The following is a 22794-nucleotide window of genomic DNA, read 5'->3' as shown; positions in this document are numbered from 1 at the left end:
ATCAATTATACCTAGCACTTTTGCCTTGCAGTTTGTCGCCTTGCTCACGAGTACGACGTCTTTGATACGATATAGTCCATGAAATAGCCAAAGCCTACTTGGATTAAAATGAAGATTGGCAGAAATACCGTTTCCAGCACTGTGTTATAGCGCGGAGCAACCCCATTTGCCAAAACCCGAAGAATAGAGATCATGGGATCGTTCGTAATACTGAACTGACCATCACTTAAGCCATTGATCAATGACTGTGCCACTTTATCCGGGTGCACCAGCTCGCTCACACCTTCGATGGTCTTAGTCTCAGCAGGTTTGGTACGATTTTCTTCTACATAACCAGGTGTATCAATGTTACCGGGATAAAAGATGCTTACGCGAATGCCATATAAGAGAAGCTCGTTACGCAGCGACTCGGCAAGTCCACGTAGCGCGTACTTGGACGCTGCGTATTGTGCGTACCCAATCCATGAGATTAGACCAAGACCAGAGCTCACCAATACAATTTGACCGCCTTTACCCCCTTCTGAACGCTGTATCATGGCAGGTAGTGCTGCTTTGATCGCGTGCAGCGTACCAAAGTAGTTGACATCCATTGTCTTCTTGTGTAGGCTCACGTCTTGCTGCAGAAAGTACCCAGGAGTAGAGAAACCCGCTGAGCATATCACATGGTCCGTAGCACGGCCATGAAACTTGTTGGCAGCCTCTACGGCCATCTGAACGCTTGCAAAATCCGCTACGTCGCATGATTGAATGAATACCTCAGAGTTGCAAGCGATCTCGATCTCCTGCTTCGACTCTTCCAGCTTGTCCTCATTTCGCGCGACGATAGACACCTTGGCCCCTTTCTGTGCATACTTTTTAGCCAGTGCTAGACCCAGACCAGAGCTTCCTCCAGTGATAAACACATGTTTGCCCTTTACTTTGAAGCCAGGGGCACGAAGTTTTGTAACAACATGGGACTGTCATGAGGATCAATTTAATATCAGATTGATTAGAATTAAAGCTTGATGATGCGGCATACCACGACGGAGACGCCAACAATGACTATTCCAACCAACCAGATATCTGCGATCATTACGGATGCAATTTTAGGCAGGAATGTAATAGTCTGGTATTTGAGTGGTTTGCAGTGCTGATGCTGTTTTGAACCGCCAGCCAATTAGAATCAAGCCAGCACCTGCTACGAACATTAATCGCACAGAAAGGGTAGGTATTCCAATTACCGCAGAAGCACCGAAAATCAACACACAGGGTGATGCTAAAGGAGAGCTGGAGCGATTTCTCGTGCTGAGCCGCGCTTTTACAACGGTCAGAAAGCTTCACCATTTTATCCCTCGTCTCTGTAGACTCGTCAACAGTCAATAATACATCGAATACATGGACTGCCGATCAATTGTCTGCACAGCTTCATCTCGTCTCGCCGCACATTCATCTCCAACCACTTTTGTGTCAACTTGAGAAAACCGCGCTCCAAATTCAGTCCCGCTGTTAAAACTCAGCAAAATTTCCGCGATGATTGTCCCCAGCGTCTTACGCTGGGCGTATAACTGTTGTCACTCTTGCGGCTGCCGCTCTTGCTGGCATTGACGTTGCTGTGCGGCATGTCGCCAAAGTACTTATTTTGATGAAATTGATCTGTCTTCATCGACACTTGAACTGGGCGTTCGTCGAGCATTCGAACGGGTGGCATCGACAAGAGCATGCGAAATAGTGTACACCGCAAAGATCAACATCTCGTCTAGCACAACGTATCGTTTGAGCTCTTTCGTGATAGAGTTGGTAGGTCAATTTTTTGGCAATAGCTGAACGCGGACATTTTATGCTTAAAACAGGTATACTTCCTATCGAGCGGTTCACATTTGATGTTGAAAGATTGACATTCATTCTAACCGACTAATATTATTGAATCAAAACCCTCGTCATGTCATCAAGTCAAATACGTTTTGGCGCTTCCAGACGTGCAACAGCAAATATAATTCGATCAGAAGCATCAAATTGACGCAGCGGCAATAATTATTGCATCAAAATGGTCGTCACGTCATCAGCACTTCGTAGCGAAGCATCCTTTGTTTTGCGTAGTCATCATAATGCTTAATACACGGGAAGCCTAGTGGTTTCATCGTAGCTTCATTTCTCGTTCGCCATGCTTCTCAAATTGTGATTTGACGCTTTTTGAGAGAGGTCTCGTGTCACGCTGTAAGCTGTAAATCAGCGAGCTAATTAAATGGCAATTAGGTGGCCATTTTTACCGCTTTTCTACCATCCAGCTCAAATCAGCGTACCAAATCGAGAACAGCATCTCGAGCCATGCTTTTTGGCTTGCTTCCTGGTCACATGATCAGCCAATCGCATTTCCCGATATGGCTAAGCGCTGTTTTTGCGGTTTGACCGTCAGAACCACCATGGTACATTCTCTGATGACCTCTCTTTTTATGAGCATAAATATGTGTGTGGATCCCCTATGGTGAAATTAAAATTGAAAATATCAGCATTCGAGTCCCGTAGGCCAGAGTGTATCTGGCAAATTGGACTGACAACACGTATACTACCGACAAATTTTATAGAAGGCATACGGAACTGTGTACTATACCCGGCAAGTAAGCGCCTTGATGATTTTGGAGAGATAAAGGTAGGGAGATTTATGAAAGTAACGCTCTACAACTAGAGAGCGATGCTCATTATGAGAGACGTAAACGTCAAAAGTTGATTTGACTGTGTCTAGTTAACAATCAGTACCGATCTTGCAAATATTGTAGTGGGTTAAGACTGCCTGTGCAGCTGGGCTGCCGTTTCTCTTTCGCTTAGGGGAAGCTTGGTTAAGGTCGGTGACCTTCGTTCTATACTTAAAACCAGTACAAGTGGAGCGAATTGCAATCCACTTTCTTCAAAAGTGATTTCAACCTTGAAACAAGGCTAATTAACACTTCTGTTCAAAACGTAAGCTGGATTTCTCGATTTTAATTGCGGCGAAGGCGCCTATATCTAAATCTATAGGTTTTCTTATTTATACAATAAAATCTAATTAAACCTACAACTACTGGCAGTCCAGCCACGTACTGACTTCTTGATTTAGTGCAGCCACACCATCTTGTGTGATTCACACAGGGTACGTAAAATCCAGTTACATCTAGTCTTGAAAATGTGGCTTTTAGGTGCAAATGACGCTCTTTATCGCTAATCAGCTTGTATGCAATTGCTGCAATGTACCTGGATATTTAGCTTCTGTGGTTGAAATGATCGAATATCTGGGCAATCTCATAGAGGGCCCACATCAGCAACCTCAAGCCGAAGCTCTCGATCACGACGTTATGGATGCACCAAGCATGTCTTTGTCGTCGGGATTAAGGTTGGCGATGATGAGCGATCGAGCATCGACATCGAGCCTCTCCTCATAATCATGCTCCCTAAAAAGGCTTAGAGTCGCATTCGGTTTGGATCGATGCAAAAATGTGTGCTGATATCGGGGCTAGTGCCGAGACCGGTACCCTTGCTTCGCAGACACTAGCACAGCTATGATGGTTTACCTTTGTGTACCCATATATTATTCTGACAGCAGCACTAAAAACTTGAAAATGTCATTGCTGATATCATTGACACTTGCGACATGTATTCGACAATTGATGTAAATCAGACGATCATGATTGATGACACACAAAATATCTGTCACAGTCGAAAAGGACAATACTGGTAACGGTTCTGATGTACCAGAAGTAATATCTTTACTCGATATCTAGCGCTGCTCATATCTCCAGATTCCAATTTCTCCGATACTTATATGATGTTATGCGTGCGGTACATTGTGAAGGACGCTGAGAATCACAGCTGTATTCTCGAGATAACGACTTGGTGCCTCAACCAATAAAACTCTGCAAAAAAAGATTATCAGCTTATTTGTGACTAGTCAGGAAATGTAACCACGTCTACTTAGGGGTGGATTGTATCGCTTCATAAGTAATTTTGGTTTGGTATAAAAGAGACCGCAGTTTGCTGAACGAATATAGCAATAAATTGGGGTTAGCGACGACCTTGCGCGTGCAGGGTAACCACGCATAATTATGAATAGGTTTTGTACTTCTGGTGGAGTCGTACTGTCAATTTATATTTGTATCAATCATGGGTGGTACAATTTATTGAAACGCATCGATTTGTGTGCTTAGAGAATGGTATGTAGTTGCTGATAACGGGAGAGGCAAATATTTTTTTACCGTGGTGAGACGTACTAACGAGGGTGCTCCGCGAGCGCAACTATTTGTCCACACAACTTGTGCTGGTATTTTTCGGATGTCATGGAACTGCCTTATGTGCATATATAGATATTCTGACTGGTGTCTCAGCATAGACACAGAGCCGTGCCTTGCGTGCCATTACATATGATTTGGCACGACCACTCAATACTGACCAGGCCGAAAAACACACAAATATTGTCAGAGGTGAGCGAGTTTAATTGGCCGTTTCTTTTGAACGATGAAATATCATAGTACTGGTTTCCCATTACATCGGCCGTCGATGTGGCACAAAGTCCACAACTCGTGCCTTTGCAAGTCTCTTCCCTTACGATCGCATCAGACACAAGTATTCAGTACGAAGCCAATCCTTTGGGTCAGCGGGCACCGTATGATCAATGTCAAAAGGTTGCCGAGTATAATGTCGAAAATCAGAGAGTTTTGATGAAACGTAACAGGATATCGACCGTACTCTGATGTTCATGTACCTAGCTATATTGTCCTTCAAGCCTTAAGTCGGGCTCATAATGCAAGAATGTGGTGCTATCTTGATATTCATAATAAAAACTGATATAAATGATAAATACTATGAAAAGTATGGTCCGTGAGACACATGTGATGCTAGCTTAAGGCTTGCACGTTGTTACTATGGGTTTGCACTATCATGAGTTGCCCGCTGCGCCGCGGATGAGCCCTCGCTCACCTATACGTCGGATGTTCTGCTTAAGCAGAGCGCAACCCTAACGCCTGAACATTCCTCTTGCGCCAAACGCAGCATCGATTGTCTTATTTAAAAGCATCCTCTAAGATCGTACCATTCTTACTTAATGCTGTCAAAAATGACGATGAACAACATATTCAAATTCTGCACATCATTCCGCTGATATCGCAGCTATATAAGCAGCGTAGTGAAACCGACATCAGATTAGGACGTGGCATCAAGGTAGATGCCTACCACGTCAGTTCCTGTTGACAAATTTCCACTCATCCCCGCGAGCCTGCCAGTACAACTACCGGACTTGAACTTAGAACAAGGCTGGGCCTCCAATTCTCTAAGAGAAGTGCGTTGCGCAGGACAACTGGTCTCTTAATCGAGATAAAGGCAAAAGGTGCAGTAAGTCATAATCCGAAATGGCGCCTGCAAAATCTTGTCGGAATGGGTCCTCAAAGACTCTAATTGATGCCGATGTAAGAGTATCTCTTACATATTAGCTATAGTTATGGTGACTCCATCGGTCCATATCCGCTTCACATGGAAAGGCGCAATCTCTTGCTCAAACGACCAGTGCTTTTGAAGAACAGTCCTTCCGTGGTCGGCTCTCGTGAGCCCCCTCATTCATGGCGGCTTATCGACTTTCGCCGAGATTCCTACCATGCGCTGGAAAACGACATTCACTGAATTTGAATGCGTCATTTGAAGGTTCTCAAGTGGCTCGGAACCGTGTCGCTAAACTAAAGCAAAATATAGATTTTATATCGGAGATATTTGAGATTGTTGCTTAATCTTTAACAAAGCGCTTCGCATCTTCATAGCTTGTTAGAGCGAGGTTGTGTTATGGGTCAATCTTATCCACATGATCAAATTAAACATTTCTATATTAAAAGTTGGTCGCTTTTTTTTAAGCCAACAAACCCACAACACACTCATGACGAGTTTGCATTCTTTTCGGAACATTGAGTGCGTGGCTTCATCCCTTCTAGTAAGAAGAACGATGTATCAGGGTCAGCGCTTAGCTGACAGATGTGCTAGCAGCAGTTAATGATATCTTCACCCGCTACACATCTTTAAATATATGTTCTGTCTGCATCAGACATTCGCATGTGCTTTTGCACATTCTTGCTCACGGTCAGAGCGCCGACACTCGGTGCATGACAATCAATCTCGTCGATATCCATTCCTCATTTTTGCTGCAAAATTTTATCGGGCTGGTATCAGAACGTCAAATAAAACGACAGCATCTCACTAAAAAAACTTATGTCATTTCGATGTGGTGTCAAATGAACACTTCAAGTAACCAAACAAATGATGAAGGATACTGTGAAGCCTGTAAAGGCATTTGATATTGCTTTTTAGCTTAGAATCAGTAAGCCAAAGCACGACAATCCCTCTGCGCAAACGCATCAAAGAAGATATCTTACCAAGAAATTGACAGAATTTGCCTGACAAATAATCCTACGGGCGGTCGGCGATAGGCAATTAAAAGCGCCAAGTGCCTTATATAAAAGTAGGCCACACCTGTGATGTAATGCGCAGATCGAGGCAGAAAAAAGGTCACCAGCAATCCACATTAACGAAAAAACGGTCTAGCTGTATCCTTTTCCGTTCGTTGTCATTAACAGTAGCGAGTGAAGCGTTCTTTACAATTCTCAAAGACCACATCGCCGGTATTACTGAGGGAGATTTTTTAGAGGTCATTAATGAAATCCATTCCATTATAATGGAATGCCAACACTTTGGCAGGACAGATGAATTGACCGAAGGATCAGATGTATGGGGCGTAGGCTTAATCTTTGACTCGTTTGCGTCCGCACAAATGTGCTTGCCCACATATCCATGTCGGGTCACCATGAAATAACGCTTATTGAATCAATTGATTTTTTTTACCTTCGATGTGACCACCCAAAGGGGTATCGTGTGCCCCGTGCAGTATTGTATACTTGAGGTCTTTATCACGAGGTACCATCGTACGTCAAGTGAGAAGTGGTACAATGCTGTAATACAGCAAACCTTGGAATAAGAACGAGCAGACTACACGCATAAATGAACGGTATTCGAGCTTACTTCACAACGCTTTCGGCAACGTGACACATGTTGCATCAGGTTCGGTACGCGGTACACATTTCGCCACCGTCGTGCATAAAGTTCGAATGACGCAAAAGCATCTCTGCCACGAAATTTAGCCAACCAGGCGTACGCCTTACCTTGACATTCTCGTTGCGAAGAAGGCTGACCGATTCGCCAGTCTCTGTGAGAGGTGTGGTGTGTATTCCGACGTATCACCTGTATTGAATACGATTGGCTCGAGCAAACAAGCGCAACATGAAGTTGACAAGACCCGACATCAAAGCAGTCAATTCATTTAAGATTTCTGCTGATTTAAGCTGTCGAATTTCAGATGCGATGACACATCACCTATTTGTAGCGAAGCACAACCAACGGCGAAGGGTGACGTTTCACATACAAAATGGATAAGCTTATTTCAACATGGGAGGGCGAATTTGAAGCCCACATGACAGTTTCCCTAACAACCTTGAACGCAGTCTCTTCAACCACCAAAATTATTTTATGAGGAGATTGGTGAGGACCGTTCCATTTCAGCATCTTTTGCACAGGAACTGTGCAGGTAGTTGACCAAGCCAATTCCCCATGTCCCTCTGGGTCAGAGTTCTGGTCGATTCATTTTGAGATTTGTCTTTGCGAGATCTGCCTCATCATAATGAAGCAACCTCAAAGAAGATCTATTTGGCACTAGCGACACATTTTAGCTTTAATGGAGACCAGCATATTGAAGTGCATACATATCAGCATTTCTGTTTGTCTGGTTCGGCTATCCCACCCTCGTGTTCTGGACGACTATGTTACGATTATATCGTAACATAGATTTGTGCATAGTAATTGTGTGGCCCGAACAGCTGCGCCACCTGACAATTGAAAGTCGATAGTAAGAACAACACTCTCGGCTGCATAACTAGCTACCCCAGAGCACTCCACTATAATAATCCCCCGCTATGAGAGCGATAATGCTCTCCCGCGTGATTAATTGATGTAGCTTTTGCTAGGGGAAAATCACTGAGCGCGGTGCATCTGACTGCGCTGTTAAATGGGCAAATCGAAAGCTCACATCGCGTATCGTCAGCAAGTCTGCAAGAATATTTGCGTTTTGCAAATGCTGAATATCCACGGATTTGGTTGCAAGATCCCATGACCATAATCGAGTGTGGATTATCTGGACGGATTTTCGATGGGACTGCTGGATGTCCGGTACATATATGAGCCTTCTCCTTCAGCACGTGTAATCGGTTCAATGGCACATTGCGCCATTGAACGCAATGGCGCCATTCGAGTTAAACTCGAGCTTCCAATCGACTGATGAGTTCGTCAAACTCTAAGTTTCCACCATCACGTCGGTTGTGGATCTCGTGACGACGTTACTGTAGCGCAAATACACTGGATGACTAAACTCGTTAATGGGCTCTTAATAGCAATCATACTTCGCCTTATCTGGTCGCTTGATGTCAGGTTTTGGCTCAACGTGCGGAAGAGCCGTTCGACGTGGAATTGGAGCATCATCCAAGTTCAATGATGGCGGTGACGCCTTCACATTCTCGAATTGAGGTGCAGTTTTACTCTGCGCTCGCCGTCGGCGCAAGTCGTCTTCGACGCGTTTGATTTTGTGTGAGATCACGAATGACCGAGTCTCAGAGTCGAAAAAAGCTCGGGAAAGTATGGAGAAAGGTCGAAGTAAATCCACTTTTGAGTACGGGCGGTATAATGGGGTCAGTCCCATTACATATGCTGTGTGAGCCAATAATGATGTGTGTGGTTGGCCTTAACTATATAACTTGCATAGCCGTATATTTCTTAATTCTGTTTTGTCAGACTTGGAGGCACTTATAGTTTACGGAAGGTTTATGCCCTATCGGCCATAATAAATACCACTTGAGGGAGATTTGTGATTAGAGGAAGCTTCCTTGGATCATCCGCGTATAAACGGACGAGTTATTCCCGTTACAACTTCACAGAGCATACTGGATATATATTCAGCCCAAGATGACAATCTACAACCTCAAAGCGTTACGGGAGGCGACATTCTTTGACCCTAAAATTACATTGTATGCAATCAACAAACAATATTGCCATGGCTGGATTAGCCTGGATTAGCACCTGATACATAACATATGCATGCAGGCTACGAGCGCAAAAATATTCACTGGCGTTACAAATCATGTTTTCGTTTAAGGCTCTGAACGTTGCAATTTAAGTCATACTTCACGTAAGAGTCCTTGACACATCTAAAACCTTCACTTTTGGTTTCAGTAACACTAATTTTTTCACTGCATATTTCAAGTACCTTACGCATAATTTGTGTGCAGCAGGACGAGCACAATGATGAGCTTAGTATCACGGCTTTGGTTGGCGCAACGAGAAATAAGTTGAATGTCACGCCTTTTGATGCTCTGAAATTCGGACGCTTTGAACTTGTCGACCACTACCCGAAAATTAGCTGATGAATTGTATGCCGTACTGTATCTAAAGCGATGCGGCCAACGTAATTTTTCGTTATAAATTAGTCAACGTCATCCAAAATATGTAAATAAATGATTCTGATTCAAATTTTACTTCATGTGTGGCAGTATTACGTATTATTGATGCAATTTCAGTTAGTATAGAGTGGGCGCATCATGCTGTTAAAGCAGCTCTCAGGGAAATGTATACTGCGTACATAACTCGCTCCCGAAACAAAAATATTCAGGTTTGCAAAAATGAAGGCATCCTCATACACGTGAAATCAGCAGAAGCAACAGACAGAGCACTGAAGTTGCAATGACATTGTTCTTTTCTACATGCCTCGAGGCTTAGGACCACCAGCCGCCTTAGCCATGATGATCTGGTCAACACGGAGAACTGTGATGGCAGCATCAGCACCAAGTCGAATAGCAGACATTTTGGTTTGAAGATGATCCCAAATGCCTTTGTCCAATGCATCTGAAATTACGTGAGACTTTTGCTCATTCTACAGTTAACAAGGCAAAAAATTAGTTTGATCAGTGGATGACGAGGCAGATATGTACTTACGTCCACATCCACTCCAGCATTAACATTGCCTGCCGCGTGAGCAGCGTACAAGCTTGAGAGCACCTCCGTGGCCATCTGACCCGAATTTTCTGCCAGAATTCGGGGCACAACCTCAATCGCTTCACCAAACTTTTTAATGGCATACTGGTCAAGACCCGGAGTGGCTTCACCGAAGTTCTTGATCTGACGCGATAATTCGATCTCTGTTGAGCCCGCACCAGAGACGAATCGACCGTCTCGGCACACCGATTTAACACAATTCACCCCGTCATCAATAGCCCGTTCAATGTCATTCAGCACATTGTCGGTGCTAGCACGCAGCACAATTGTCGCGATCTTGGCATCCTCTTCGTCTTGCTGAAAAACAGTAACTTTCTTGCCACCAATTTCCTTGACTAGAACACTGTCGCAAAAACCCATTTCGTCGGGTGTCGGGGCTCCAAGACGAACTAGAGCGTTGGCATTCACAGCACGACACAATCGACGTAGTTCCCACTTGGATTGAATCTTGATCGTCATTAAATTGTATTTTTCTAAAAAATGAAGCGCCATTTCACTGATACTACCACCTGAGACAACCACTGTAGCTCCTGAATCACTGATGGCCTGGACAGCTTCCTCCAGCTTTTTCTCCTCCCCCTTGTTGTAGTTCATGAGTTCATCCGCGTCTTTAATAAGTACAGTGCTCTTAGCTTCAGTAGACGAGATCTCGATACCGCATCCATACACTGCGACTTTCGCCTTCAGAGCCTTCTTAATATTACCTTCAGTGTTACGCAGAATTACCATACCACGGATAACAGTCGAGTCGTTCAAGTTTCCACCCATGATTTTGGCTACACGAATGTTGTCCACGTTAATTGACGGTCTTTTAGGAGCTGCAGGCATGACGTTCAGACAAGCATCGGCCACGAGCTTAGCGAGTAAGTCTTCGTATCCGTACTGTTTCGAAGCCAGCGACGTTTTAATAGCCTTCTCTAGCTCATTTTGGTCGCGTGGGTCCCGGACCTGCACACTTTGTAGAGCTTGCAAAATCTCTTGGCACTTATCGTGCGCCTTTTCATAGCCCGTGACGATCTCGCTAGCGTGCAGACCCATGCGTAACAGACTTGCGGCCTCCATGAGTAATTCGCCTGCTAGCGCTACAACGAGGCACGTGCCGTCTCCATAGTCGTTCTCCTGCATCTTTGCAGCCATGACAACCATACGCGCGGCTGGATGAATGACTTCTAATTCTTTCACAATAGTCGCTGTGTCGCTCGTGACGAAGATACGTTCTAAGTGGTTGATCACAAGCTTATTCATTCCGTTAGGACCAAGTGACGAACGCGTAATAGCCGCCAACTGTTTTACAGCGTCGATATTTTTGGCTACAGCCTCATTGACGCCCTCAAAGTGTTTGTGACCATCCTTCAATAGTGACGACAGACCACCAGCCACGTTTAATCCCATTGACTTGGCCATGATTGCTGGAGCTGGTTAAAAAGATTCTGCGATGTATACATCGATTGGTAAAAGTTTACAATACGAATTTAAGCCAATCGTAGAATGATAGAATTTCAAACCTAGGAACCAAACGTCAAGGTCAAGACTGTGTCAAGCGTATTTTATGGATGCGTTTTCGCTCAACATCTCTGCTTCTAGCGGTGTGCGCAAGCCTGGTAAGCAGAAAAATACCTTTCGCGCTAAGAAATTGGCCAGGCGTGCCAAGGTAAAAGCAAAAAAGCTAGGAAATGTGACTCAAAAGCCATCCCACCACCAATTCGGACAACGTCGTAATAACTACCCGCGCAATGAATCAAATCATATGGAAGTAGAGACTCGCAAAATACAAACGGTACTTGATGCACCTAAGGTCAAAATTAACCCTTATGAATCTGCGGAAGCGATAGAAGATATGCCGATGAAACAGGAAGAGCCTGACGCAATGAGCGATGTATCGAAAAAGGAGGTAGAAGTGCTAGTAGAAACCCAAGTTAATGTTGAATGCGATCCAGTTGCAACAGAATCGATACAATCGAAGAATAATAAGTCGTTTGGCACGCGTCGCAATCCTAACAAACAGGACTATAATTTATCGAAGTTCACTCAGCCTCGTGTCCAGATTGATAATGAATTGTCCAAACCGTTGATATCATCATCAAGTGATAGGATTTTTGCAGCCAACACGTTCGAGTCGATGCAAATGGCAGAAAAATTGGTGAATGTGCTTAAAAAGGATACAGAGAGTGGTGGCTTTGGTTTTGCACGGCCAACCTATGTGCAGGTGCAAACAATACCATCAGTGCTTAACGGCAATGACGTACTGGTCAAAAGTGAAACAGGATCTGGAAAAACACTTGCGTATCTGTTACCGATTGTTCAAAAACTTCAAGCAGTGTTGCCGAAAATTCAGCGACAAGATGGCTGCATGGCGCTGGTCTTGGCGCCAACTCGTGAGTTGTGTACGCAGATTTTAGAGACGGCTAATCGACTTATTCAGCCGTTTGTGTACCTCGTGCCTGGTGCCATAATCGGTGGCGAGAAGAAGAAAGCAGAAAAGGCACGACTTCGTAAGGGTATCACGATTTTGATCGCTACTCCTGGTCGTTTAGCAGACCATCTTGTGAACACCCAATCATTTAACTACTCTCGTCTGCAATTTCTAGTGCTTGACGAAGCAGATCGTCTATTGGATATGGGCTTTGAGAAGCAGCTTACTCAAATTTTGACCATTCTGGACGCCAAAACGCAGTCGCAAAAGCGGCAGAACCTTTTAGTATCTGCCACTGTTAGTAGTGGCGTGGAGCAGCTCGCCAAGATGAGTTTGTCTAATGCTGTGTTTATCGATGCCGACGTAATTAGTAGCGGTGTTGATGTCCCATCTCCAACCAAGGCGTCAAGTCAAGACAAGTTTTCGACTCCGCATCAATTAGTGCAACATTTCATGCTCGTGCCGGCAAAAACACGATTGTGTGCACTAACTTGTTTTTTGCGAGAGGAACTGCGCTATACCTCTCAAGGTTCAATAAGGAGTGCTTCGGACAAATGCAAAATTGTTGTATTTTTGTCAACTTGTGACGCTGTGGACTTTCACCACGCTCTATTTCGAAAGTGTGCTTGGCCATCGGGAAAGGGATCACCGGAAGAATCCGAGAACAGCGCAGGCAATGACTCTGCGTCGCTCTTTGGCAGTCAGGGTCCTGTCTTTCGTCTGCATGGAAACATACCCCAACAGAAGCGTGTGGCTACTTTTAAAACCTTCTGCTCTTCCACATCCGGCATACTGCTGTGCACTGATGTTGCAGCACGTGGTTTAAATTTGCCGACGGTCAAGTGGATTGTACAGTATGATCCACCCACTGAAACTCGTGACTACGTGCATCGTGTTGGTCGTACAGCTCGAAGTGGAAACCAAGGAAGCAGTCTTTTGTTTTTGATGCCTTCCGAGTCAGATTATCTCAACTATCTGAGCAAACAAGGATTAAAGTTAAATGCTTTGAGTCTGGAAAAGACTGTCGCACGGGTTGGAAAACATGGGGGATTTTTGACTACTCGCAAAAAACTGCTCCATGAGGTTGTACAGAGTGATCTACAATTTTTATTTGAGCAGACACTTCTAGCAGACAAAGATCTCTTTGAATTGGCATGTCAAGCGTTCCACTCGTTTGTTCGTAGTTACGCTACACACTCGTCCGATACACGAAACATTTTCCACGTCCGTAGTCTGCACTTTGGTCACGTTGCCAAAAGTTTTGCATTGCGTGACCCACCTGCGTCTTCAAAATTGCGTGAAACAGGGCGAAACGCAAAAAAGGGTTCGCTACAGAAGCGCAAGGAACGTGATGACAAGCAACAGGCCGTGATTGCGAAAAAGCAAAGGAAGTTGCGTGATAAGAAGCGTCACTATGCACATAATGTCTCGGAATTTGCTGACTAGCCAAAACATCATTTTAGACAATTTTACCGTTTCTTTCTCACCTCTATTATTTCAAACTGCTCTAAAGTAGACAAATTGTTAGTCGACAAATTGTTTCGCTCTAAGTACTCTTTCTCTTCTTAGATTGCTGTTGCTTAACCTTTTTGGCAGCCAAATGCTTCTGTGCAGACTTTCCCTTGTTCTTCTTGGACTTACGATCAAAAAGCGGCGCAAATATTTTAGCAACGTCCGAGTTTTCATCCATATTGATAACAACACCATCAATAGCGATAGGAAATTCTGGGAAAGCACTATCACAAAAATATATAGTCGTCAATTTACCATACAACAAAAAGTAACAAGAAAAATTACCGAAGCAACGTCTGCAGTGCGAAGGCAGCACTAAAACATTGCTGAGCGAGCGTGATCTCCTCTGATTTATGACCATTCACTTCCAAAAAGTGTTGCACCATCAAAAGCGCTGCTGCTGGGTTCTCCAACTGCAGCTCTATGAAGCGTGCAAACTCGTGAACCACTGCTTCGCGTTCGTGCATCCACTGTACCTTCTGCACCGCAAACTGTCGATTTTGAAAATCGAACTTGCCAATAATTTGAGGCTTGGGATAGTCATTTTTATCTTCTTCCACATCCGTGTCCTCCTCGCTATATTTTGACGTGGAAAGTTTATTTCCATGCGGCTTCTGGCTGCGCACTAGAGCCAATAATGTTCGTCGCTGCTGCTCCGTTGAGCAGAGCGATAGGATCAGATCCAAGCCATACGTGACACCTTTAGGAAGAACTTGAGGACGAAGTGTCGGGGCCAACGTCGTCACAATGTCCTGGAGCTGCTGTACAGCAGTCATTGGGTCAATTGTCATGATGTGGTAAGTGGCTAGTGTTTAAATAAAATAAAAAGGCTATGAGATTTGTAGAAATTTTTAATTAGTCAAAGTCCACCAAGAATCTAATCATCCCTGATGATGGCAGCAGTACTGCCCGTAGAAGATGCGAAGTCAGTGGACGTGCAGCTGATTCGACATCGAATGCTGAAAGGTCTGCCGCCCCAAGATGTACATGAATATTTATGGAGAGTGAGACTTGAAGCAGAAACAATACCGGATGTTGTAGTGGCTTTAGACGTCGATCCAAGGCAATTTGATTCCCAACAGACCAGCAACATGCCAAAGTTGCAAACGTTTGGTAGTGATGAAATGGTCCAAAATTGTCGTCCAAACAAAGAGTGGAGAGCAGAATTGCTGGCTAATTTTGCAGAGTTAAGGCAGTTAATTGCACGGTGGGAAGCCATTGGGCCGCCTGATGCGGAGGATTCAAATAGTGATATCCCCACTGAAACATTACGTACGAATGTCCCCAAGATGAAGGACGAAGAAGGATGGATCAATTTTTTTTTCGGCAAAGAAGATGAGTCGTTGGCTACTCCGCCACACTTGCGCCTATTGCTGAAATTTGATCAAGTGCTGACGAGAAGACTTCTCGACTATCATGCCGCATGGCTTTGTGAGGGTGTAACTTTGCTTACTAAAGCACGAGCTGTATGGATATATGCATTACTCGCTAGGCTAGATAAGCCCGTTCATTCGAATGTAGCAGCAGTAATTCGACAAATTCTACGACGCTGTTGGACACTGAGGTGCGAGCTGGAACCACAGTCAGAGGCCCAAATTAAACTGCTAAACATTCTTATCGTCATAACTGGAGATTATTTTGGGCAATTGCATAACGCGGAGTGATGGACTATACTCACTTTTATAATATTGTTATTTGCCAAAATATAGAGAAAACATTACTGAAGTTCTCGAGAAAATTGTAATTTGAACTAAGCAAATAGAGATAAATGCCTAATCTACGAACACTATATTATAATATAATCACTCGCGAGACTGCTATGGGATAATTGGTAAATCAACAAGACTGCAGAGATGATATTGCATAGAGCAGAAGGAGGGAGTGCACCATGAATAGTTAGAAGCAGTTCAGAGACGGCGGCACCAGAGTAGCAAACTAAATGTGCCTTGTCGGGTAGTCGTCGGTACATAATAAAACATTCAATACCGACAATTAGTATCTTTTTTTTAAAGTGGGTACTAGTTTCGTTGCTGTAAATTGACTTTTGCAACACCATACGAAAAATTCGTCTAAGCGCCATATGTGCAAGTGTGAATGCAGCTGACCTTGCGTAAGAGGGATCTTGTGCAAGTTTATTTGAACGATCCTACAACGATTGCGGACCGGCTTCTTCTAAACAGTCAATTAAATGCAGATGTTCATGTGGATGATGAAGGGGTTTCGTATAGTTAATGGGTGCTTAGTGAAGATTGGTCGGCACGGCCTTATATTAATGGAACGATGTGCTCGAGTTTATATGCTGTCGGTGATGCTCGAAATCAAAAATGTCTTTGGTTTGAAAATGCTAGGTCAGTTCCGTTTTATGCAGACCAAATGCTTTCGTTCTGCATGCAAGTCGGCAAGTCACAAGCGACATCAGAGTGAATGAGGTCTGGCGCTACAACTTGAATTAAAAAGTTATTTCAGACGCAGAACCATACTGGACCCTTCTTTTTAAAGATAATATCAGATACTATAAAGTGCGCAAGCTCGGCTGATAGAAGAATAAAATGCTTCTTCGTCTCTATTTTCATAGTCAATGCTGCTCCGCTGCATCGCAAAAGAACTTATAGACATGTTCGACATTATCATAACTGACTTATATTGACTGAACGCGTACTAGTGCGCGATCACTACGCGCTAAATTTAAACTTCGATAATGCAGGCAGCTGATTCGATAATCTTTGTTGAATTTATAGCAACACGATCCGCATAGTCAACGACACCTAGTCATGATAGCTTTATGCGCGCGGCACCTTCACCGAAGCCGCGGTATGACTTACGTCAGGATGCGATGTACTTGCACAAAGTCCTTACCTTATTGTTTTTGCCAAGAACAATAAGGCTGCTGAGTTTAACCTGGCGATTTACCACACCAAAATGTACCGGATGTCAGGTACTCCCAGATGGCTTTAAGTGATTGGCTGGCAGCACAATCTGTCTTTTCTGACACTGGTGTGGCTTTTCTGAACGAACGACTGCCCTTTCTGCCAAGACATGTTCAGCGACTGCTCGAGCATCAGTGTGTGGACCCCATTAACGTGCAGCCAGCGCAGATTATTCCAGCTGGCGTCGAAGAAAATCACTCAACGGATGCGACAGTGCTCATTGTAGAACTTGCAGTGCAAGGAAACAACATTGTGGGAGCCAGTCAGCTCCCGTGCCCCTAAAGCACAATTGCAGCCTCAACCTCTGCCCCCAGGCCAAGGTCACCAGAACTGCAAACTCGGATGATTGGTAGCTGGATTTTACAGCGAAGGCGCTCTCAGAGCGAACTACCTCGCCTGTACGAATTAGAGCGCGCCGTTCAGGCCGAAATTAAGGACATTTGTGGTCGTGAAGAGCTTTTTTTGCGCTCAACATCAGAACTTACATCTTTGATGAAAAAGCTCGGTCAAAAACATGGCCGCGCCTACTTTCGTTACGTGTTGCGCAATGTATTTGGCGAAAAGTCCATGCTCTACGAAGTTTGCGGACCCCCCTCGACAAAACAGGTCTGTGCGTACGCCAAAAGCGTCATTCAGCGGATGGCCAAAGCTATTCACTTTGCTCCGCTCGTATTACGTGCTTGCTGCTACTACATGCTTACTGAATTTCGCAAGGCCTTCCCGGATTGCAAGCAAGATGCGCGTATTGTGGTAGGGAGTCTGCTCTTCCTACGTATTATTTGTCCCGCGCTCATCAAACCCGAAATGTTCGACTTTCCTGCACATACGTCGCAGTCGCTGCCCGTGGCTGTGCAGATTGCTAAAATCTTGCAGCACACTCTTAGTGGCACACCAGTCGGCGACAGCAATTCCGGGTGTGACGATAGCAACGCCTTTATCAATACCTACCAGCCCTTTGTCGCGAGTTTTCTCGTGCGTTTCCCACAACTGCGAGTTGTATCCGGATGTGATGAACCATCGCAGATGTCTGAATGGTGTGAACTTGCAGCGTGGGATGGCCGTAATGTGTCGTCCTCAGGTACTAGTAACTGGAGAGCATCACAATTCTGGAATGTCCAGCGCCCTACCGGCAAATTCCGCGGGCTGTCTTTGAGTGTTAGTGATGTGATCAAAAACAAAAAGAAGTTTTCACTGCGATTTTGGTCGAGAGGTTCTACTGGTGATGTTAACGTCTCCCAGCGGCCAACTCCATCAAACAGCTAGCGCCATGCGTTTTGTCAGGGTAGAACTATAATCTTATTTAATCAACTATCATTGTCCTGAAACTAAGATGACAGTTATAAATTTTCATCGTATTCATCAAGAGGTGGAGTCACAGTCATACATGACCAAGCTGCATCGACTTCGTCACTTTCTAAGTACAAGAAGTCTTCACATCTTTTTGGCGTGTCAACAGATATTACTGTATTCAAGTTTAAGTTTGAGTGCAATATTTCCTATAATTTTGAATGTTGTTGAATTGGTTCTACATTGCATATGAACGACACAGACATCTTGCCAATAAACAAAGCGACAGCCTACGCGGGTGGAGAGCTGACATGCGCATTCGGATGCGCTGGGAGCATCTATATAGGGGCCACGGACGGATATCTATCTAGAATTGTTGATAAAGTGGATACTATCAGACGTGTGCGCGCAAATACCACAAACGCGATGTATGAATCAGATGACAGTAACAATTATGAGCTATCATTGACACGCACGCTTTGGAGTGTCCGCGTCTGTATGCATGCAATAACGGTGTCTTTTTTTATATCGACATGCAGAGTGTTATACTCATGTCTGATTCAAAATGAATGTCAAATTATATATGCTGTGACAGAGTGTGTGCAGCATTGAAGAGCTAAACAAAGGCACGCTAATAATTGTTGGAAGTGCTGGTGGCGAGCTAGTAATTTTACGTGAGGATCTGGTGAGAAAATATTTCTGTCAAGATTGTGTAGCGATGTCGCAGTAGGGCTGATTTTTTGTTGCTGTGGACAGGAGCTGCGGCGATTTAATTTAGATAGTGCCGTGCAACATATTTGCGTTGATCAGGACGGTGAGTTGATTGCTGGAGACCTTCTTGGCAATCTATACGGCATTACTCAGCACGAAATCATCTGGAAGGTGAAAAAATGCCGATGATTTGGGATATTTCTTAATCTATCCTTACGATTGAAATACATTCTTAAACAGAGACGACTACCGTCGATGTCCACTAGAAATGAAGTTGGACTTGATTACTTTTACCCACCACTTTCGCAGCCAACAATCAAAGCGATCTCGCACGTCAAATTGCTGGACGTCGAAAAGACACTTTCAAAGTACCTCCTTGTGGCTACTGGACAGAAACAGTTGCTGATGACTTATCGCGGCAAAACCTTTGGCATCATTCCTACTTGCACGCCAATTGCAACGTTGACGAGCATCCCATTTGATGATGAAGACATTGTTTTGGCGGCTGGGGAGGAAGGGTGAGAAATATTTCAATAATATCATTGTCACCTGGCGACTAATTTAAGCTATTAATGGCAGAGTGATCTATCGTGTTATGAGCTCTCAAGACATTGATTCAAAGGTGATGCCGAACTTCTGCTTCGTTGTCAAAAAGTGGACTCAAGTGTCCTTTCCTGTGGCGAAATTGTTACCTCTCAAGATGAAAGTGTCTGGTACGAATGCGAAGCATTCAGACTATGCATACATCTGCCTTGGCGTGGATGGCGAAGTAGCGCTTTTTCGTGGACAAGAGCTTGTAAAAGAATGGAGTCTTGCATCATTCAGCAAAACATGCAATGTGGAAGCGGATTTCCCAGTCGATATGACTCTGCTGCACGATGGCGATACCAATATTGGGCAACAAGTTGGAATTATTGTATATCCTAAGAGAATACACGCTTTCCCAATCGGGCTCGCGAGTCAACAATAGTGCGTAGCTCTCCAAATAAACAGAAGTTGATGATAAGCGATTTGTAATTTACTTAAAAATATATTCTTTGACAGAATGGAGTTCCTGCTACTCGGTCAAGTAAGGACGTCGATAGAGCACCAAATTCTTTCCATCGAAAGGTAGAAATGCTTTTTCGATATCGGGATGTTTAGCGGTCAGGTACTCAACCAGGTGCTCGTATGACAAGACTTTGCTACCATCTACAAGTCTTCGATCTGGAAAGTTCTGTCCAAAGACGCAGCACGGCACCACTGCGAAAGGCTTGTTGAACTTAATGGCTACGTCCAAAATAGAATCGGTGGCCTGGTCCGGGTGCATGCCTAGAAGAAGCGAAGCTTGCTCGATAAGTTGAAGATTTTCCATATTTTCCAAAAAAGAATTCTCGTTGAAGAATGCTGCAACTTGCGGCACAAGTGTCTCATTTGCTGATGCATTTGCTCCACCAGATTGTTTGTGCTTCAATTTTAAGTAATTGTGTTGTTGTTTCGATAGCTTCATCGGTCGCTGTCGACGTTTAAATTTGCGTTACAGCGGGCTAATTTATTTGATGAAGTAGTTTCAAAGCATGACGTACCGGTTCGATGAGGGTGCACGGCAATCCCCGCTTGTTCCACAACTCAAAAGAGACACTACCTCTACCACCTGCAATATCTAAGACTCCTTTGCCGGACGCAAGAAACTTCATCCCGAATATCTTAACCAACCAATCTACAAATACTTGTGCACGTTGCTGCTTTCCTGTTTTACCATGCGGATCCAACGGGTCTTCAATTATGTGAGCTCGACTTCGTTTGGAATGCAATCGCTCTTTTATCCACTTTGCGCGCACAGTTTTTATATCGGCATCGCTGACATGGACAAACTTGCAACTGTCTCCGTATTGACATGTTTTCGAATTGATCCAGAACTTGCAGTGCATTTGTTCGCCAATAGCTCGAACAACACTTTTTTGTGTACCAGACCGTGCGTCATTTTCTACACCATCACCTTGTTTATCCTCATCATTTAATAGCCGTTTATTCATTAAAGCCGTTAGCAAGGGAACAAAAGTCACTTCAGGAAATTCATCTTTCCACGCTCGGTCAACGATAATATCGCGCGCGTGAAGTAACAATGTGCCATTTGTCAGACGCTCCATAAATCCTCGGACGTTGATAGTATCCCCAACTTTGATTTGGTATCGGATGGTGTCAATTCTGTCTACTGACAATTCGTCGTCGATGACCTTGAGGATAACCTCAAGCCAGTCTCGCTCGCCATCCGAATTTGTCAACACCGATGCCATGTCGAAGAACGAGCATTTTCGACTTATGCATCGTCGATGCATTAATTGACCTTTCACTATAATGTCACATGTTAGCGCTTTACTTGTTGCCACCTGCTCACGTAACTCTGCAAAGTTTGTCCACACCATCATTTTCAAGGTCAATGTTACCACTTTGATTGGCTATCCACAAAAACTCGTTGTTTTATTTAACGAATGGAAATATTTCACATAAAACTTAATTTCTTCTGTCTGAAATATTTTATCTGTAGTATTTCATAAACAGTTGTGTACGGCCAAAGTACTGAGGAATTAACACTAACTGAACTTGGTGTCATGTGAGCAAAAATTAAATATTGAAAGAGAAAGGAAAACCGTCTGCCCCCCCCTCAACATTAAGAAGGACCAAAAGATGGACGAATCCAAGCATGCTGTCGTTTAACTTGTAATAGTGCATGGCATCGCGAGGACATTCACAAAGTTGACCAATTAAACTGACCATAGGTGGCTGTTTACGCTCATCTGTTACTAGTACCGATTTCCTTCAACTAGAACTCGCGATACATTAAAAAAACAGCGATGTCACATGTCTAGACGAGTATATTATTGCAAGTGACTCGTCCTTATTGACTTCATTGCCTACCAACAGCAAACCTAATTTGACGTAGTGAAATATGCCCCAATAAAATCACCTTTAAGTTTACTGCAAAATTGCAATCGCTTCGGTGCACTCCATTTTGATGACGCGTCAGCATTCGATTATTCTAACAGTGCAACTGGGTTCCGTTGAATTTGCAAAGAGCAACGTTCATATTTAAGAGCCCGCGCTAACAAACGCTCAGAGGTGGTTCGTGCGCTTCTATCAGGAACGGAACCAAGAGCCTCTACTGTAAGTAGGTGTCGAGTAGCATTGTCATCTTTGATAATATATACTGAATTAATGTCACGTAGCGCAGGCGAAGAAACGTTGGCGGAGGAAGGCGAAGTCGGGAGCGCAAGGTGAGCGCTGGCGGAGTCTGTTGGAGAGGAGGTTCTGCTGGCTTGGAGGAAAAATGAGAAGTGATTGATTGATCGTTCAGTTTATCGGGACGCTGGGCTTACTAGCCACTCCGTCCTTGGCGACCTAGACACGCAACATGTATCCAGGCCCCATCCTGAATCCTATCTATTCTCAAATCCTATCCTATCTTTCTAAACCAATGAAAATCTACTTTTTTTACACGTAACTTGAATATTCCGGCTGTCACTTGATTCCTTGTCGTACCGTCGGCTGCGGAACCGAATAATTGCCTGTCCGTAGACTTTCAACCAATGAGCAATTGCCAACGTCGATGTTGACGCTCCAACATCAAGCGTATGATGTTGTTGATTATTCCAGCATGGTAATATTGTCCAATAAGAATGTACGATTGAGATAAGACATGTAAAAATTGATCTTTTGCAAAATTTGGCGTGATCGTCTTCTGCTTTACGGCAAGCAGTTGGCGACCACGTCACATGATCTCCTTTCGAAGAAAGGCCCACTACGTTGAAGACAGCTTCGTCTTCTTCTTTGAGTTCCAGTATTATTAGATCAAACCCGAAATCTGTGTCAGGTTTTTCACTGGTTCTA

General features: G+C 44.1%; 10 protein-coding genes across 10 annotated transcripts; 6 read left to right on the top strand and 4 right to left on the bottom strand.

Moving 5' to 3' along the window:
- Positions 1-44: 44 nt before the first annotated feature.
- Positions 45-1072, bottom strand: PHALS_04642 (hypothetical protein F443_19099; the record flags this gene model as incomplete). Its single annotated transcript, XM_024722496.1, has 2 exons — positions 45-956; positions 1019-1072. The coding sequence occupies 2 exons, from the start codon at positions 1070-1072 to the stop codon at positions 45-47; spliced, it is 966 nt and encodes a 321-aa protein (XP_024573566.1).
- A 2064-nt stretch (positions 1073-3136) lies between these two features.
- PHALS_04641 (uncharacterized protein) lies at positions 3137-3392 on the top strand (the record flags this gene model as incomplete). Its single annotated transcript, XM_024722495.1, has 2 exons — positions 3137-3149; positions 3217-3392. 2 exons carry the CDS (start codon positions 3137-3139, stop codon positions 3390-3392), a joined length of 189 nt encoding a protein of 62 aa, XP_024573565.1.
- Positions 3393-9781: 6389 nt separating this feature from the next.
- PHALS_04640 (t-complex protein theta subunit) lies at positions 9782-11481 on the bottom strand (the record flags this gene model as incomplete). Its single annotated transcript, XM_024722494.1, has 2 exons — positions 9782-9955; positions 10018-11481. 2 exons carry the CDS (start codon positions 11479-11481, stop codon positions 9782-9784), a joined length of 1638 nt encoding a protein of 545 aa, XP_024573564.1.
- A 145-nt stretch (positions 11482-11626) lies between these two features.
- Positions 11627-13936, top strand: PHALS_04639 (dead deah box rna; the record flags this gene model as incomplete). Its single annotated transcript, XM_024722492.1, has 1 exon — positions 11627-13936. One exon carries the CDS (start codon positions 11627-11629, stop codon positions 13934-13936), a length of 2310 nt encoding a protein of 769 aa, XP_024573563.1.
- A 100-nt stretch (positions 13937-14036) lies between these two features.
- PHALS_04638 (uncharacterized protein) lies at positions 14037-14793 on the bottom strand (the record flags this gene model as incomplete). The annotated part of the gene is made up of 2 exons (XM_024722491.1): positions 14037-14226; positions 14288-14793. 2 exons carry the CDS (start codon positions 14791-14793, stop codon positions 14037-14039), a joined length of 696 nt encoding a protein of 231 aa, XP_024573562.1.
- A 102-nt stretch (positions 14794-14895) lies between these two features.
- On the top strand, positions 14896-15666 carry PHALS_04637 (gem-associated protein 2; the record flags this gene model as incomplete). Its single annotated transcript, XM_024722490.1, has 1 exon — positions 14896-15666. One exon carries the CDS (start codon positions 14896-14898, stop codon positions 15664-15666), a length of 771 nt encoding a protein of 256 aa, XP_024573561.1.
- Positions 15667-15686: 20 nt separating this feature from the next.
- PHALS_15035 (uncharacterized protein) lies at positions 15687-16507 on the top strand. The gene has a single exon (XM_036407327.1). It carries the CDS (start codon positions 16191-16193, stop codon positions 16428-16430), a length of 240 nt encoding a protein of 79 aa, XP_036263038.1. The 5' UTR covers positions 15687-16190; the 3' UTR covers positions 16431-16507.
- Positions 16508-16947: 440 nt separating this feature from the next.
- PHALS_04636 (ira2 protein) lies at positions 16948-18192 on the top strand (the record flags this gene model as incomplete). The annotated part of the gene is made up of 2 exons (XM_024722488.1): positions 16948-17201; positions 17283-18192. The coding sequence occupies 2 exons, from the start codon at positions 16948-16950 to the stop codon at positions 18190-18192; spliced, it is 1164 nt and encodes a 387-aa protein (XP_024573559.1).
- A 273-nt stretch (positions 18193-18465) lies between these two features.
- On the top strand, positions 18466-19897 carry PHALS_04635 (Quinonprotein alcohol dehydrogenase-like superfamily; the record flags this gene model as incomplete). Its single annotated transcript, XM_024722487.1, has 5 exons — positions 18466-18729; positions 18812-18901; positions 18973-19098; positions 19168-19445; positions 19507-19897. The coding sequence occupies 5 exons, from the start codon at positions 18466-18468 to the stop codon at positions 19895-19897; spliced, it is 1149 nt and encodes a 382-aa protein (XP_024573558.1).
- Positions 19898-19984: 87 nt separating this feature from the next.
- PHALS_04634 (Zinc finger, CCCH-type) lies at positions 19985-21332 on the bottom strand (the record flags this gene model as incomplete). Its single annotated transcript, XM_024722486.1, has 2 exons — positions 19985-20422; positions 20493-21332. The coding sequence occupies 2 exons, from the start codon at positions 21330-21332 to the stop codon at positions 19985-19987; spliced, it is 1278 nt and encodes a 425-aa protein (XP_024573557.1).
- Between the last annotated feature and the right edge of the window lie 1462 nt (positions 21333-22794).

The sequence above is a fragment of the Plasmopara halstedii genome (genome assembly GCF_900000015.1).
Source record: "Plasmopara halstedii genome assembly, contig: Scaffold_262, whole genome shotgun sequence".
Lineage (NCBI taxonomy): Eukaryota > Oomycota > Peronosporomycetes > Peronosporales > Peronosporaceae > Plasmopara > Plasmopara halstedii.
This window is presented reverse-complemented; position numbering and strand designations above follow the sequence as displayed.

Excerpts from the sequence above, each read along its gene's own strand:
- PHALS_15035 (XM_036407327.1), top strand. The coding sequence starts at position 16,191 with ATGCAGATGTTCATGTGGATGATGAAGGGGTTTCGTATAGTTAATGGG.